The sequence below is a fragment of the Cuculus canorus genome, chromosome 1, assembly GCF_017976375.1.
Source record: "Cuculus canorus isolate bCucCan1 chromosome 1, bCucCan1.pri, whole genome shotgun sequence".
In the NCBI taxonomy this organism is placed as follows: domain Eukaryota; kingdom Metazoa; phylum Chordata; class Aves; order Cuculiformes; family Cuculidae; genus Cuculus; species Cuculus canorus.
Genome location: NC_071401.1, coordinates 5,590,049 through 5,607,015, shown reverse-complemented (window position 1 = coordinate 5,607,015; position 16,967 = coordinate 5,590,049). Strand labels below are relative to the sequence as shown.

At 40.8% G+C, this 16,967-nt stretch overlaps 1 protein-coding gene across 2 annotated transcripts in view; it reads left to right on the top strand.

Moving 5' to 3' along the window:
* Positions 1-16,967, top strand: part of SLC35F2 (solute carrier family 35 member F2) — a 64,342-nt gene that overhangs the window by 19,845 nt on the left and 27,530 nt on the right. Inside the window, exon 8 of one of the 2 annotated variants that reach the window (XM_054050348.1) lies at positions 1,049-1,406. The exons of the other annotated variant lie outside the window; for it this stretch is intronic. Coding sequence (XP_053906323.1) covers positions 1,049-1,267 — 219 coding nt within the window. The 3' untranslated portion in view covers positions 1,268-1,406. Of the gene's footprint in view, positions 1-1,048; positions 1,407-16,967 lie in introns of those variants that run through there. 2 annotated transcript variants of the gene reach the window in all.

The window sequence follows — 16,967 nt, the reverse complement described above, 5'->3', positions numbered from 1 at the left end:
GGTCTCCAAGCCAAGTGACTACCAGCAAGGAATTGCAATGCCTTAATTGTAGATGCCTTCATCTTTTTTTGGATCAAAGTTCACCGTTCAGGTTCTACCGTTCATCCAGCTCAGCTGTTTGATAAGCTAGAATGAATTTTTCAAGTACCTCTAAGGAAGCTAAGGAAGTTACGGAATATTGACACTGTGATGTGGGATGTGTTGCCTCCTTCATCCTGCTGTTTTAATCAGTGTGGTTTGGCAAAGACAAAACAAGACTTCAACAAATCTGCTGAAAAAGTGTTCCTGGCTGAGTATGACTTGAACACTTTGTATTATTGAATCTGGTGTTATGAAGTAAGCATTTATTTTTCTGTCAAGGTGGATGAATCTTGGCAGTTACTGAACTTCTAACAGGCAAGTGAATGATAGTGAATGAAATGCCTAACGTACTTCACCAGTTCGTACTCTTACCTCCCACAACTCTTAACACAGCACAAATGCCAGTCTTGTAAAAGGAGCCCCAATCTCCCTCTCTTCAAGAATTTACTGGGTGTAGAGCGAAAACTGGTTTTGGGCCAGTAATAACATTTATCTAGCCCTCCAGATGGTCAAGAGGGCTATGCAGAGAACCAGCTGCTCTGGAGACTTGCAGTAAGATGAAGAGATTCGTCTCTTGCCAGGACCTGAAATATTTGGCTGTGCTGAAATAAAATTCTCTTAGGGGTACAGTGTTTCAGCATTCGTGCATGTAAGCAGCTGTCCTTGTGTATCACCAGATTTACAGCTGTTTGTTCTCTCTCACAAGGTTCTTGTATGTAGACCTAGGGAAACTCCCTGTCCAACAGCGTTGAGGATGAAATGCAGAGAAGACCAGCCAGCAGCTTGAGTCTGTCAGTGGATGGAGCTGTTGAATTTGGTTTTCAGACCGCAGTACAGATGGTGGTGAAAATCCTCATGAAAATAATTTTTAAAAGGAAGAGTAGCTTTCACATTCTTAAAACAAGGCAACATTGACGTATTTTTACATCAGACAAGACTTAATGTGCCTCTTTCTTTCCTCTGCCAGTTTTCAGGTCTTTATATCCTGTCCTTCATTATCATCATGGTGGGCTTCACCTTGTATTGCTCGACTCCAACTCGGACAGCAGAACCCACTGCCTTGCCACAGCCCAGCAGCACCGGCTTGGACAATGCTGCACTAAAGCTCGAAGAGAGTGACATTGAAACTCCTGCAGTAACTGTACAGTTCACAAGAGGAGAAACAGTGGTGGTCAGCACTGATTAAAGAAATGGCAGCATTTCTAAACAGAGCTTGCTTTTTTTTTTACTGCCAAATTTCCCTCAAATATTAATCTGGAGAATTGTTCTACTGTCAAGGCATATGTCATGCTGTGCTGGTTTTAATGCACTGGAAAGACTTTTAAGGCCAGATCCTCAATCAGTGAAACCGTATTGATTTACCCTTGCAGAAAATCTGGCCCTTAGAAGAAAACAGAGTAGTATTTATGTGGAGTGCAAAGTGAGAGGCTGTTATTTTTAAATGCTTAATTAACTTAACAGCAAGTACTTGGGGGAAAAACTAAGCCAAAGCAAGCTCTCGGGTCAACCACAGGAGCAAATATTTTTTTTATATTGCATTAGGGAATTAAATATGCAAAATACTATCTGGGGGCTTCATGGTTCCCACACCTCAGTGCTGGGTACGCTCAAACAGCATCTTGCAAAAGCCACTCAGCTTCTCAGAGGATCTAGTTCTGCAAGCCATATTACATACAAATGCCTTCCGTGTGCTGATGGACTTCATTCCTCTGCTGAAGGATTTGCTTCTTACATCCCATCCAAATGATCATCTTTTCATAGTACTGCACTCCTTGTCACAGCTGCAGCGAGTATTTTGGTTTGAATTTTCCTAGTAAGGGAAGTTTGAATATGTGTTTTTATAATCCCTTCTTTTTCTCCCTCAGTGGCCTGTTGTTTGGTGCATTTCCACTAGGTGGAGGAGACAAAATCAGGCTCTTCAGGCGCTACTGTGTTCAGCAAGAACTGAATGTGGTTTTTTGGTTTAGTTTCTGGATGAGATAGCAAAGGGGTTTGAACTGAAGTTCAGTTCTCAGTTAATTTCTCCCTGAAACAGGACACATTTCTGTGGAAAGGGTTGAATACAGTTAGCGTTTCTTAAAAACAAATTGAAGCATCCTAGGCAATCCTCATTGCATTAATAATGACATAATCTCCAAAAGGTTCAATGCTTTCAGTAGATTTATTGGCAGTTTTCCTCCCCCTCTTCATATTTACAGTAAATGATTTAAAAAATACAAGGCTGCAGTTTTAACATCAGTAAAACCGTACCGGGATTTTATTTTATTTTATTTTATTTTATTTTGTACAAGTCTTTGTAGCTCAGGTGTTTGAAGGAACAAATTAATAAAGTTTTCAGCAGCTGAAAAAGCAGCTCTTGGTTTGTATATTTTTTTGAGCAATAAAGAAATTTAGCTTAAAATTATATTGTTGATTTTATTGACCAAAGGATTCTTTTAATGGCTGAGCTTTGCTGGAAGTAGGAAAAATATTTTCTGAAGATACTGATGAACGAATGACACAAACTGGTTTTCTGTGCTTCTGATGTAGTTTATTCAAGCAAAATAATTCCACAAAAATCTTACCTGATTTTATTTAGTGATAGCAAAACAAATGTTCAGCAGATACTACAGCAACGAACATTGCCTTTTCATTGAGCCGTTCATGCATGGAAGCGTAAAAAAGTGCTGATGTTTTCTGAAAGGCATTTTAGCCCGGTTAATTTTGCTTTACCACTGAAGTAAGATTCAGGTCATAGATTAAGACAGCTAAACTGCTATGTATATAGGCATCTATACATCTAAAGCTGAGCAAGCAGCTGGAGACCAAGTGGGTGGGGAAGTCTGATGGCGTTAGATACCTAAGTGAGACCATGTGGATGGCCTCATCTGAAGGATCCTCTGGTAGGTCCCACTGTAGGCCCGTGCCTCCTCTGCCTGTATCTGCTCCCCTCTGGACCTGAGCATCATTTTATAGCATCTGGAGTGGAGTCTGCCCCTCCAGGCCTGCACACAGGAAGGACATTAGTGGCATTCTTGTAGCTATCTTCAGAACGATTACCTAACCCAAAGCATTTTTTTTTAGTGAGATTTCTCTATGAGAAGGAAAACCAGCGTTTACCTATTTGGGATGTTTACAACTCCACTTCGTGGTCTTTTTCTCATTACTTAGTTGTGGTGGGATTGCTTTACTTATTTCAGATAAACAATGAGTTAAATGGTAGAGGATGTGTTGGAAAACATCATGAGAACTTACAAGCTTTTTTATGCCAAAAAAAAGTGCACCTGGTTTAAATGTTAGTTTACAACATTTCTTTGATTGGGCAATAATATACGCTAAATTAGGTAACCACTAGCTGTTGCCTATTTGTTGGGGCAGAAAATACTACAGCTCTCCAGATCTGAGGAATGGCAGTTACCTATCTTATAAATCTGCACTAAAGTAAGGATTAGATCTTGGTTATGAGTTAAGAAACAGCGTATCCTTGACAATGTCTTCGGAGAATTTGTAGATCTACTATTTAGGTGTTATGCTTTTGAGGAATTCTGAAAGGAAATGGATAAATTGCCTGAACAGTTCACCAAAGGTTTTGTGCTTCTTAAGCCTATGAGCATCGCAGACTGTGTTTGAACAGTGTTAAATGTCCATTGTAGCAGAATCAAGGGCAAAACATTTGATTATTGAAGTCTGGATGCCAATATATTTTAGTGCAATCACAAAACTATCTTAATTAGGTGTTTTTTTCTGTACTGTCACTACAACAGGACAAAGATCATGTGTGTGGCAGTGTAGTACGTTATATTTCTAAATGTGGTATTATATCCAGGTTTGTATTCATTTTAATTTAATTAAATACTCAGTCTTCTCCCATATAGAATACTTCTTTTGATGAGGGGTGGTATTTTATTCTCTGTAGTTAATGATATAGTCAGTGGTAACATAATGTAGGTTTTAAGTGAAAGTACATAGAAACATATATTGACTCAGATTTTGGCTGGTCTACAAAGTGCAGGACCATCTTGTGGCATGGTGTGAGTGCATAGGCAGTAACATCTCAATATATAGACCTCAGAAATCAAAATTGTGTGAAACACAGCCCATTAACTATGGATTTTTTCTTCCCAGGCTTTTAAAATACGACAGTAATAGTAGGTTGTAATCTGATTCGAGCAAATTGGACTGGACAGGACTTCTGCTGAGCTGCGAGGAGAGAGGAGCAGTGCGGGACAGCACGCCAGCTCAGATTCCCCCTCACTTATACTGGAATGGCTTAGTGATTTGGCTGGCTTATATTCGGAACTGAAAACTTTAAAACTCTGTTTCACAAATACAGGCTGTGATTTAACTTCATACAAAATATTTTCATGCCACGTTATTGGAAGCTAACATAAAGATGTATATTAATGCCCTAAAGAAGGTCCAGAAGGTCTTTCAAGCTTCAGCGAGGACAGGGTTGATATTTTTGTTAATCATTCTGTCGACGACCCTATGCTGTTGCCATCTCTGTGATGCAAGGCTCTCATTTCTGTCCCTGTGACTCCACTGGATAAGGAGGGCTCCTCCATCAACCTGGGAGGGTGGCCAGCCACATGTCGATGGCTGTGCATGCCTGATGTCCTACTCTCTCTTAACTTAAATTCTTACTCCTGTCCCTGTGGAGTAGTTACTTGGGCAAAGAAGACTTGCAGAAGGGCTGTACATCACAAACCAGCACCATAGTGTGGTCCAGGCTTCCAGACTCCTAAGCATGGGGTGATGGTGCCTCAAACCTGCTCCACCCCTAATCACTGTCTGTCCCCCAAAGGAAGCAGGTGCAGATTCTTTAAGAAAGATGCATTGCTTCAGAGCACCAGTGACACGTGTATTGCTCCTGGGGAAACATATTCAGTTAATGAATCACATATGCCAGATCATCTGGTACATCTGAGATAAAGTGCATGGATGAGTCTCTAACATATATATCTTTTTAACAGTAGAACAAGCTGTAGAAAAAAAAATCCAGCTGTCACTTGCATTAAGCCCAAGTATTGAAAACAAAAACGTGTGACAATCAGCCTTCAAGGTTTGGTCACAAGACATTAAAAATTATCTGACATCAGAATGTCATGGTGCATTGGAAAAAAAGAAAAAAAATTATTGTGGCAGTAATTGAGTGATGACATTATCTATGCTAGAGTTTGAGGGAGAGGATGAGCTTTTGGACATCATCTATTTTAAGATTTTTGACCTTTCTTAAATTTCACATATTCAGTTATATATGATGTGATGTCTGGGACAAGCATATCAGTTCTTGTCAGCACCATTCACTCACACTTTATGTATTGTGGGATGTTTCATTGCGTCATATGTATCAGTCTTGTAAATATCTACAATCTTCAGTCAGTTTAGGAATTTTGACAGAGAGAGGCTGCACAAGCTATATAATCAATCCTGAACAATTTTGAGCAAGCAGACAGAGATTCCTAAAAATGCAAAGTGAAGGATCCTGGGACTGTCTTGGTCTTTCACCAAAACACAGCCTACTGGCAGTTTAAGCATTAGACCTGATGAGAATCTGATAAGCTGTGATGTTACAGCATTTAATACGTAACTTGAGGCTACCCCTAAACCTATACTCATCAGACAAAGAGCATCTGAGGCGTTTGGAGTCTCACTCTCCTGAGCTCTTTCTTTGCAGCCCTTGGAGGGAGCAATTCACATTTCCTTTGGAGAGGCCAGTGTTTGTTTATTGAGATTTCTTGTTTTGAGTACTTGGTTTCTGGTGGATCGAAGCCAAGTCTACAGACCCAACCAAGTTCAATTCCCCCTTCTTATAGGCATTGGCGTTTCTAGTAAGGGACTATCCAAGCTGAAAGTTTTACAATTAATGTGAGAGATGAAAGAGACAGAGAGATTTGCTCAGCACCTATAGAAGCCTGTGGCTGGTTCAACAAGATTTGTGTGCAGTGGTATCCAAAGTGTGCATCCTTCCATCCTCTTCAGACACAATTCAATTTTTCTCTTATATAAGAGAATTCAGTACTGAAAGTTATAGATTTTACAGAAAAGAGCCAGAAGGAAAAAATCCGATCTCTTGTACAACACAGATCAACACACTGCATCTGACTGCTCAGAGTAAAATGTGTAGTTTTAGATAAGTCGCAGCATCTCTTTAAAATCTTGATATTGAATTCCCAAAGCAGTATCAAATTCATTTCTTCTGGAAGTAGGAGAATTGATTTTTTTTTTTTTTTTCATGATCTGTTTTCTCTTGGATGTATAAAGAGTGAAAAGAGAAAGAGTTCTCAGAGTCCTCTGAGAGCACACAGCCTCTAAGAGCAGGTTCCCATGCCCTTCCAGACTGATATATTTTTGTTAAACTACCAGCTGGGAACAGTTGTGATATTTTCATCTTAAATCTATGGCCTGGAGTCAGTATCACCAAACTCAAGCCCATGACATCACCCTATCCAAAACAGACTATATCTCACCAGCTCATCTCCAGCCTGTCTCCCTAGCTGTCAATACCATAGGCAGAGCTTGTGCAACAAGGCAGAAAACTCTCTGGGACTACAGGTGAAAGATGTCTTTGTTTTCATAAATCACAGTGTCAGAGTGTCCAGAGTACTCTGAAAGAACAATGTATAGTGAAACTACATTACAGACAACTTCCAAAGAAGGCATTGAAGAAGATGGCTAAAAAAAATATAGAGACTTATTATTGTACAAAATAGATTTTCATGTTTATTTGAAAATGTCAAGATGTTTTTATAGAAATACCAAAGTTTATTATGTACTGATGGCTGGAAACACTGCAGTATCTCTAGAAGTCAAGGTGACTGAAAGTTTATATAAACAGCAGTTAGTGACAGCAGTTGTGATTCTTCAGAAATATTCTTGATGCTACAGCAGTCCAGGGCTATGTTGCTGCTCTTCAGCTCCATCTTTTGACACTGTATCTGATTATTTTATTTATGAACAGCACTCTAACAGGCAAAAGTGCACCTTTCACCACACAACAATATAACTCAGTAAATGCATGACCAAGGGGGTGGTTGGAAATAGGATAAATGTGACAGTAAGAAGACTGCAGAAGGGTATGGCTGTTTGCCAGTAGTCCAGAAAAAATTGATTTTTTTTCTTTAACTCATTATTTAATAAACTAGATACCTCATCCATACATATATCTCTGCAAAGAAAAGTGGAAAATGTTTTAGGTTTTAGCCTCTAAGTAGTGAGACAATAAAACACCCCTTCCTTGAAAAATGAACCAAAACCATGACAAAAATTTGAACTGACTGAAAAGGCTTACTCCGTGTGGGAAGATGTGACCAATCTCAAACAAGACAGTGCTTCATGTTCTGATGATAATATCATAGAATAGAATCATAGAATGGTTTGAGTTGGAAAGGACCTTAAAGATCATCCAGTTCCAACCCCCCTGCCATGGGCAGGGACACATCTCACTAGATCAGGCTGCCCAAGACCCCATCCAACCTGGCCTTGAACACTTCTAGGGAGTGTTCAAGCACTTCCAGCCAGAACTTCCTTGGGCAACCTGTTCCAGAGCCTCATCACTCTCATTGTGAAGAACTTCTTCCAAATGCCTAGTCTAAATTTTACCCCCTCTAATTTAAATCTCTTAATATGTGTGTGTGTCTATAATATTTGTGGTCTTGTACTATCAGTAAGTATGTAAAAACCTGTACAGGTACAGGATACTGTGTATGTTCTTACTTTGCTGCACTATTTGCAGCACAGCTCCTTCAAATCCATTGCGAGGAGACTGCCATGCTCCTTGAAGCTCAAAAACCTTTGTAATTTGTCTCCCTCTGCCATTAGTGTAAGTGCCTGCTGGATTTCCCTGAAGAAATTGATTTCATTTAATAAAGTTTATATATTTTATGTGTTAAAAAAAGAAATCCTTCTCAGTAATCCTATCTCTTGTAACATTTGTAAATTAGTTTGTTTCTTGAGAGCAAGAACAAAGCACAACTAAATTAAGAGAAGTATTCAAGCAGCTGGAATGCAATTATAGCATATATGCACGTGCTGTGATAATGCCATATTAAGGTTATGAATTTAGTGAGACAGGAATTGTGCACAAAGACATGGTTCCTAATGCCCGCATTAGCTAGATACAGTCTGAGAACTACCTGTGGATTTCATGCACACAGATAGGAAATGCCATCTCATCTCTGTGCTGTACTACCTCAAGGATGGCAACACACGCTGTGCTCTGTCAGAGAGATTTTACTCTTATCCGTGTTGTTTCCCTTAGTCTAAGGGAGGTATTTGGTGGGGAGTGTGTTTGCTCTGCTTGCACAGAAACCTGGGAAGGCAGGGCTGGGTGCTGGGCACCTCTCGCCTGCCTCTAACCCTGGCATGAATTGCCATGAGGCTTCTGCTGGTGCAGTGAGGAGCCTGGCCTTTAGCTGGGATGTGGTCAGCCACAGCTTGGATTTTTCTTTTGAAAAGATGAAGGCATTCCCAACTTCATCACAACTAATAAGTAAAAGGCTCTGAGAAACACCAGTGCAACACCAAATTTAACCTATGCCTTGTATTTATGTTTTTTTTTTTTTTCCTTAGTTTTGCTTGGTATGTATGTATTTATCTTCTTTTCTTGCCCAAATAATGTAAAAATCAACTTCTTTGGCAGGTTGGTTTAGCAGAAAGGAGAAGGGAGCAGGAATAAAAGGAACCCTACACCAAGGTGTGCTTCCTCACACATAGACTTGCAGTAACTCTTTTTCTGAGAAACTGTGAAACATCATGTAATTTGGCTGGTGCTCCCACTCTGGTCTCCTGGAGTGGTGTGGGATGCTTCTCAAAGCAGGGTGCTGGGTGGGCAGCAGTGTGTCCCTAGGTGACCACAAAAGCCTGAGTGAAACAACCATCTGAATGGGATTGGTAGCAGTTGAAGGAGACAATGTTGGCTGAGGCCAACGGTCTTTGCCTTGGACTTGATGATACAAGAAGTCTCTTCCAATCTGGTGATTCTATGATTCTATGATTTCCGCACAGCACATGGCATCTAAGGCCACACCATCGTGCCTACAACTGGCGACTATGTCCCGTTTGTGTAGTACTCAGCTCTTGTTTTCCCTGGGGTCTCTGGAAATCCCTGGTGGTCTTAAGATGCTGGTTATTATTTTGAGGGTTTCTTTAGTTGCAGAGTCTGAAAAGACATGAAGGGTAAATCAGAGTCCACCAGCAAAATGGTTTTATCTCTTCAAATTGAGGATGCATCTTATAGGCCCTGGCAGGTGGCATGGGGGTCTGTCTGGTTGGTGAGGTCCCCCAGGAGGGTGCTGGGAGGCTGCAAAGAGCAGTGGGAGCCCAGCCTGGTGCAGCTTTGTCCACACAACCCACCTGGAGTGGCTCTTACCAGGAGCAATGCACCAGTTTTGTTTCAGTGAAGCCTGACTGACCCACTCCCAAGAGACTATCTTTGTGAGGAAGCTAAAATATTCAAGATATGCAAACAGGTGGTGTGCCACAGCTCGCGTCTGTACAGCCACACTGCCTTCCTTAAAGCTAGGGCTGCATGGATCTGGCCTCCAGGATGAGCTGTTGGTGTGTACTGGTCTCTGAGTTTTTGGGAGGAAAGTCCAGCCAGCACAGACCACTATCTGCGAGCCTTTATTTTATTTTCTATGTTTCATCCAGTGAAAGCTGTGGCATAATTTACCTGCACCATCACATAACTCAAGTGGTGTCAATGGGAGAGGACCCAGCAATTCTTCCATGTCCCCAGGCTGGGGTGCACAACATGATTCTACTGTGACACAGTTTCAGGAGACTGAGCAGGGGTAAATATACCTGACTCACCTCACACTCCAGTTTCCTATTGCAATGCCCTTTGCTCCTCTGTGGTGTGTGCTTTCTGCAATGAATCATTTGGGTGCCAGGAATCTGTACGTACTTCATCCAGGGACAACCAATAGTGTTGTGTGAACCATGAGTGTTAGTGTGAACTTCATTAATGCCACTGTGAAGACAGTCTCTTAAATGTCAACTTTATGCACCTGTCTAGGCCCTGATTGTTTCTGCAAGGCCTACTTTTGTTAAATAATTTGTAGAACACACACTCTTCACCCCTTAAGTTGCTCTGCAAAGTCAGTGTTGCCTGTCACTATGGGCTGCAGAGTTTGGAATAAGGGAGAGACAAGTCACTCAGAGAAGCAAGTAAGTCACTTCAAAGGCCCCAGTGAGCCACTAAGACTATTGCAAATAAAATATGAAATGTTGCATCAAACATCCATCTGAGTTTCATTAAGATGTTTTCAAAATTTTGAGGTGTCTGTCTCCCCCTTCTATGGTCCCTTCACAGATGTTTTGACTGCTCTTGAATGACCACTGGGTAAAAAGATACTGTATTGAAGGAAGGAAATGATGTATTTATGCATGAAGGACATTTCAAAAGACAGATGTCCCAGCCCAGACAGTTAGCCATAAGACTCCAACATGAGGGTTAAGATACATTTAGAGCTAGCAGCTTCTTTTGTAAAGAAAAGGACCTTTCAGCTCAGAACTGAGTGAGGAGAACTGAAGAATTGCTACCCTTCCTTTCTGCAAAAGAGTACAACCGTCTTTTAGTATTGATATCAGGCTGCTGGCAGAACTTGGAGTCAGGTTTGTAACAAACTGAATTAAGATTGTTTTAAAGAAGACCAGCATATTATTTTTTAATTTACTGGTAGTGCTATGAAGTTTTGCACGGAGACTGTCTTGATGTGCCCCAGGTCATTCAATTGCCTTTCAGTTAGCAGAAGTGACAGATTGGAGAGAGTTTATTAAAATGATCCAATATTCAGTTTTGGTCACATTTTGGGGATACTGTGTCGAGTTACTTGTTACTGGATCAACCTTTAGCTTCAAGGAAGAGCTCCTCTGAGCATGGTGCCTCGTATGCTCCAGACAAAGCTGATGGATTCGTGTCCCTGAGGTACTGACCATGTACTGAAACCAAGACTGATTGTGGCCTTAAAGGCAAGTGCAGGACAGGTGCTGAATTGTGACCAAAACCTTCATGGTCTTCTCTTAAAGAAGGAGAGACAGAGCAGATGACAACTGCCAATCTAATTTCTCCCAGTAAGGAATTTTCCTGTGCATGGTTTTGCTTGATGAATTTTGGTCACATTCGTACTTCAATTCACTCATGTTGGATCAAGTGAACTTGTATGTGTTTGTCTCTCCTTTCTGTGATCAACCACAGCAAGGTTAGTCCTGCCTGACTACAGGCACGTCCCTCTGTGGTAGCTCCCGGCAACATGGTCTAGCAGATGGGATGCAGTCCTGAGTGGTCCTGTGGGGTTCAGGCAGGAGGGTTGTGGGCACAGTGCCCACCCCTGTCCCCACTGCCCTTCCCCTCTGCTGCTAAAGGCCACACAGAAAAGAGTTGTTTGCATGGATGCCATGGTGTGATGGGGCAATTTGGAGTCACTGAGCAAGAGTTATTCCATCCACCCCTGAACACGTGCCCTTCGAGCGCAGACCTAAGGCTTGCTGACATCCTGGCATGGACATGGTGCTGTTACCTGACCATCCTGTTGCTGCCATGTAATCCTGCCTCCTTCAGGGATGCCAATGCTGATTAAAGTCCCTCTTTGTTTTCAAAGACACATGCTCCTGTGCATGCTCTGATGCTTGCAATGAGACCCTCAATGCCACAAAAGCCTTGCAAATACATTTGTACAAGCTCAGAAAATTCCAGCTCTGCTCAGCCCATTGCATCCTTCGGTACAGCACAGCATGAAGATGCACCAGAGCTGTGTCCTTCTGGGACTTCTTCCCATCGTAATAAGCTGTGATTTCTATCTCAGTAGTAAGCTTATCTTCTGGCAGGGTATTCAGTCAGAAATTAATTAGTAGGAGCAAAATGTTGTGAATACATACTGTGTTAAGTTTTATTCTAATAACCTAGTTAATAATTTGATTTCTTCAAGCAGAAGGAAAGTAGTGTGAATTCCAGTGCTTTGATCAGGTGGTGACATTTTGATGCCAAGTTGCTAAAATAAGAATCTAGACCAACAGTGCTGTACAAAAGCAATTTGAAAGTACTTTGGTCGTTTTGAAAGTGCTGGTTTTGGAAGATGGACCAGACACTCAGAGAAATATCTCTGCCCCAACATAGCACCACTGGAGTTTGGTGCTGTATGAAGTAGAGAGGAAGCTACGTAAATCTTTCTCTATAGAGGTAAAAGGCTTGAGCTATGAAGCAGTTAAGACCTTGATTGTTCTGCTTAGAATCTCTTGTGAGTGGAGGCTGCTGGGAATCTCAGTGGTGCAGGGCCATGACTCAGGGCAGGATGCAGGAGAACACTCCCTCTGATGCCTCTGCTTCTTGCTCTGCTATTTCTGCCCAGCTGGGGCAGAATATGCCCCAGAAAACTGCATTTCTGCTACAATGCTTAGCAACATTTCAGTTCTATCTGCTTATTCTTTTCAATTCTGTTCCCTGAAAATGTGTGTAGCTTTCAACTACTTAGTACAGAGCTTCACTATCTGCCAGTGAAGCTCTATATTCTCTTTTTATTTTGAAATGACCTAGTTGACTTGAGGCCATGTTGCAATGACAAGTCTGCAGGCAAACCTTACTCTGCATATTTGGCGAAGCCGTGGGAGTCAAGAGAAGAACTTCCTTCTCATGTTGAAACAGAAAGAGCATATTCCTGGGAGGGAATAATGAGTTTGGCCGTTTACACTGAGACTTATGTCAGCCCATTGAACATAAACACCAGAGCAGGCAAGCTCCAGCATAACAATGCCCTGCAGTTGTATGCAGCACTGGAATCTGTGTTCAGCAGATAATAACACAAACGACAGCTTTCTGCTTCCAGTACAAGAGATTAGTGATATTTGTCTGCAGGTTTACTGCAGTAACAGGAGGTGATTTAATGTTGGCATTTTGAAAGTGGTTATTTTAAGATAATGGCGCAAAGGCAAGGATGTGAGGGATGCTCTTCCTCATCCGAGAATTTACTTACAAGCAAACAGAAGATTTTTTGATCCACTACTTAATCCAGTACTTAATTTTCCTTTAATATAAACCTTCCTTTCTTGACATGAAATCCCTAGTGTTCAGTCCAAGTTAAATGGGACACTGGCCCTTACCAGGCTGCCATCATCAACAAAGAGCATAGAAATATTAGCAATGGATGAGCTTGGTGCTGCTGGGAGCAGAGGGTGTGTATCTCACAACAGAAGTTGCTCTTGGACAAGTAGAATCATTCTTAGAAGAGTGAGCTTAGGCAGATATTTAATTTATAGTGCTGGCACCAGAGCTGTGGCATTTGTGCCTTTTTTTTCAGCAGAGGGTCCAGACTGGAGTACACCAGATTCCACTCTATGCTCCCTCATGAGCTGATTTGAGACCTTGAGTCTTTCCAAACAGAAAAATAACTGGAAAATATTTGTCACATTTCTCCAAGTTTAAAAATGCATTTCTAATTATCTTCAATGTCATGATTGTCTCCAGAAATAGGAGTGATACTCATTTGTTTGATCCCAACAACATTGATACCCATAAGCTCTTCCTAATAGGAGGCCAACTACAATAAGGAAAGTGATTCACTGTAGTCTGTTATCTGATTTCTCACCACTAAAGTGCCTTGATGAACCAATTTTGCTATGAGTTAGTTTTGAAATAATGTAAATTATTGCTTCAGACAATTGGCATTAGAATAGCATGTTTCTGGAAGTGACCTTATGGAGTCAAGCTTTTGTCATTTGTAAGTGGCTGACATTAGTTGGTCAAACACCAAAAAGATTTGTTTGCAGTAACTTTACTGGCCTCTGTTTTGATCTTTAGATCTTTCTCCATAGGAACGCTGCCTTGCAGACAGCACACTTCAGTTAAAAGTTCCTGTCTGGAGAAAGACTTTCAACAGCAAAGGTGTTAGACTATTTTTTCAAAGCTTTTTTTCATCAGAGATAAGATCTATACTTGCCTACAGTCAACATCTTTGAAACACCATAAGCAAAACAGAAGCCATCAACAGACTGCATTAATATTTCAGAAAGGTATTTAATTATTTATGGTGAAGCTTCAGCATATTCTTGATATAAAACTTCAGGGTAAAGTAGTTGCCTTGAGATACGCTTCTCCCTGATCAGTACTGTACCCCTGGGAACAGTTTATAGGGCTTTTATTTATCAGAAAACATCAGCAACATTTAGTTAACTTTAGTATATTAAAGCCACTTTGCATACTGGGGTTATGGTAATGTTTGGTTACTGTTTGAGTATGCGAAAGCCAGCACGGGCTTATTGGATTTCTGCTTGCAATACCAGCACAATGGGGGTTACTTAGAAAGCATGGAAATAAGCTATTTTATTACAGCTTCTCAGATAACATGACGAAACTGCCAGGGCTTGAGCAGCCACGCCAGTAGCTGAGACCCCAGGAGCTGAGACTCAGTCTGCTACAGGACTGTTGAGTGACTGGAGAGAGTAATTCGATCTCCCAAACTCAAGTTTCCCAGGTATTAAGAGTGGGACAGGAAGACATCAGCTTTCTCTGTAAATGCATCTGGAGTCAGAGATGAGAAATATCTTATGAGTGGTGTGGTCCTCAACAATTTAAAGGACTATGAGTTAGAGATGTGCAAAGAATGTAGTTAATTTCTAGAAGTTAATTTATCTAGTCTGACAATAATATTTCCTTCTTGATATCGATTAAAGGATATTGATTTTATATTGTAGCACCAACAAATTCAGCATTGTGTCACTCTTCTCAGAATGTCTGCATTTCTTGAGGAAGCTAGAGTTAGCATTGGAGAGCTGAGGACACAGACTTGAGACTGAGATTCTCTTCTTGGTTTGCCTTAGTTTTAAATTATAGTGGCAATCAACATGGTTGACATGAGGACAAATGAATAACATGGGCTGGAACAGTAATACAAATTTACAGGAGATAACATCAGTTTTTTCAGAAACACTCCTCTCTCCACCAGCATCTCTCCTGGTACCTGATATGGATGCTTACCCTGCCTTTCCAGTTAATTTTCTCCCTTCTGCAAAAGGATTTTAGCACTTCCTGTATTCATAGCATTGTATCTGAATGTATAATTCCACAGAATATTGAGGGACCTCCCCAAAATCTCAGATTTACCAAGGCAGAAGATGTTAAATTCTCATTGTTGTATCAGGAGATCATTGCCAAACCTGGAAGCTGAAGATCACCTCCCTGAGGTCCAAGCTAGTGCCTGCTCCCACAGCCCTGGGGTCTGCTCCACCTGTCGCAAAGGCATCCAAGTATGTCAGCTTTTGGTGGAGCTTGGGTCACTACATGAAATATTTTGTGGCCTAAGTTCTGTTCTCAGGAAAAACATGATAAGCAGCAGGATAATTAGGCTAGAAAGGCAAACACACAGGCAGATTTATTGCACATTTATTGGTACAGGCACTGGATAAGAAAAAAAAAAAGATTAGGAATGGAGAATGGTATAGTCTTATACAATAGCAGAACAAGAGAGAGTGAATTTCACAGCTTCTTCTGGGAGTTCAGCTTTTCTTTGACTACTGCTAGCCTATACCTGCTGGGCATCACTTTTATCTTTGACTCAAAGGACACTTCTGAAGAAGGTTCCTTCCCTGGCAATTTTTAAACTTGAAAATATCTCATAATCTAAGGCATTTCAAAGGCAAAAAGAGACTCTGGACTTACTTGCAAGGATGTTATCAAACTACTCTCTGAAAAAGCACTGGTTTTGCCCCTGTAATGTGAAACAAAAGAAAATGAAGAAAAGAAACACAGTTCTTACCCAGATGCGAAGTCAATGCACTTGGAAACCAAAGCAGCATTCGGAAACAGGTTTGTTTAGCAATATGCCTGTGATTATTTTGGTCACCATGGGAGCTTTTCGACCTCTTGGTCCAGGAGATTGAAGAAGAGGTGAGGGTCTTGCCTTTTACAGAAAATAAGTATTTTGCCCTTTTGCTTGCAGAGGAAATGAGATCCAAAGGAATAATAATGACTAGGTCAAGAGAGCTCCTCAGTTACTGCTATTTAAAGAAAATTGTTTGTTTGGATTTGGGGGAATATGACTCATGATATTTAAATATTTGAAGCTGGCAGTAGTAACCCATCTCTTTGTTTCTCTGCTCAAAACTTCCATGGGCTCTTTACAAAAAGATCATTGTTCTGAAAACACACAGAAACCTGAGTCTTCCCTATTTGTTCAAGAATTCACAGTAATGACACACCTTTGACCTTTGATGTTTTCAAACCAGAACAATTGGAAAAATAAAGTCAAGGTCCAAATCCAATTGTACGTCGATTTAATTGTTTTGGAGTCCTCTCCAAGTAAAATACTGCAAGAGCTGAGAGCTGGACTTGGTGCTTTGAAGGTTTTATTCATATTTAAATTGAGATCCATCTCTCCTAGCAACAAATCTACTTTGTTGGTAGGAAATGGGAAGTTTCTCACACAGTTTTTGGCCCAAGAGAGTAGAAGGAAGGAAAATCATTAGTTATTTTGCAGACATCTTATTTTGGTGCTACCAGAAAACTGTGCCATCAAAATAATTACTGCATAAAATGTCACTGAAGTATCATATCAATGCATGGTAAGAACCATGCTTGTTGAGCAGGCTTTTGTTTCTGACATAGAAAGCTCATATGGATAATGGGGCTGTGTGGAAGTCTTTTCCTTAGGTAAAATGTGTAAGCTTTTGATTCTTTTTGTCTTACATGGCAAATGGACTATCACTGTTCTAGATAAATAAGATATTCCAGAACAGCACTCTTTGTAATTGCTGTATTCCCAAATAAAAGTAATCTTTCCCATATGGACAAGTACAGGGAAGGTCAACAGCCTTTCTAACTGTGCACACGAACAGCAGTTCTTCCACATGTGTGAATTTGCTCCAGAGGCTCTTATCATCTAGAGAACAAGTTTTCAGACCAGTACTGTTACTGT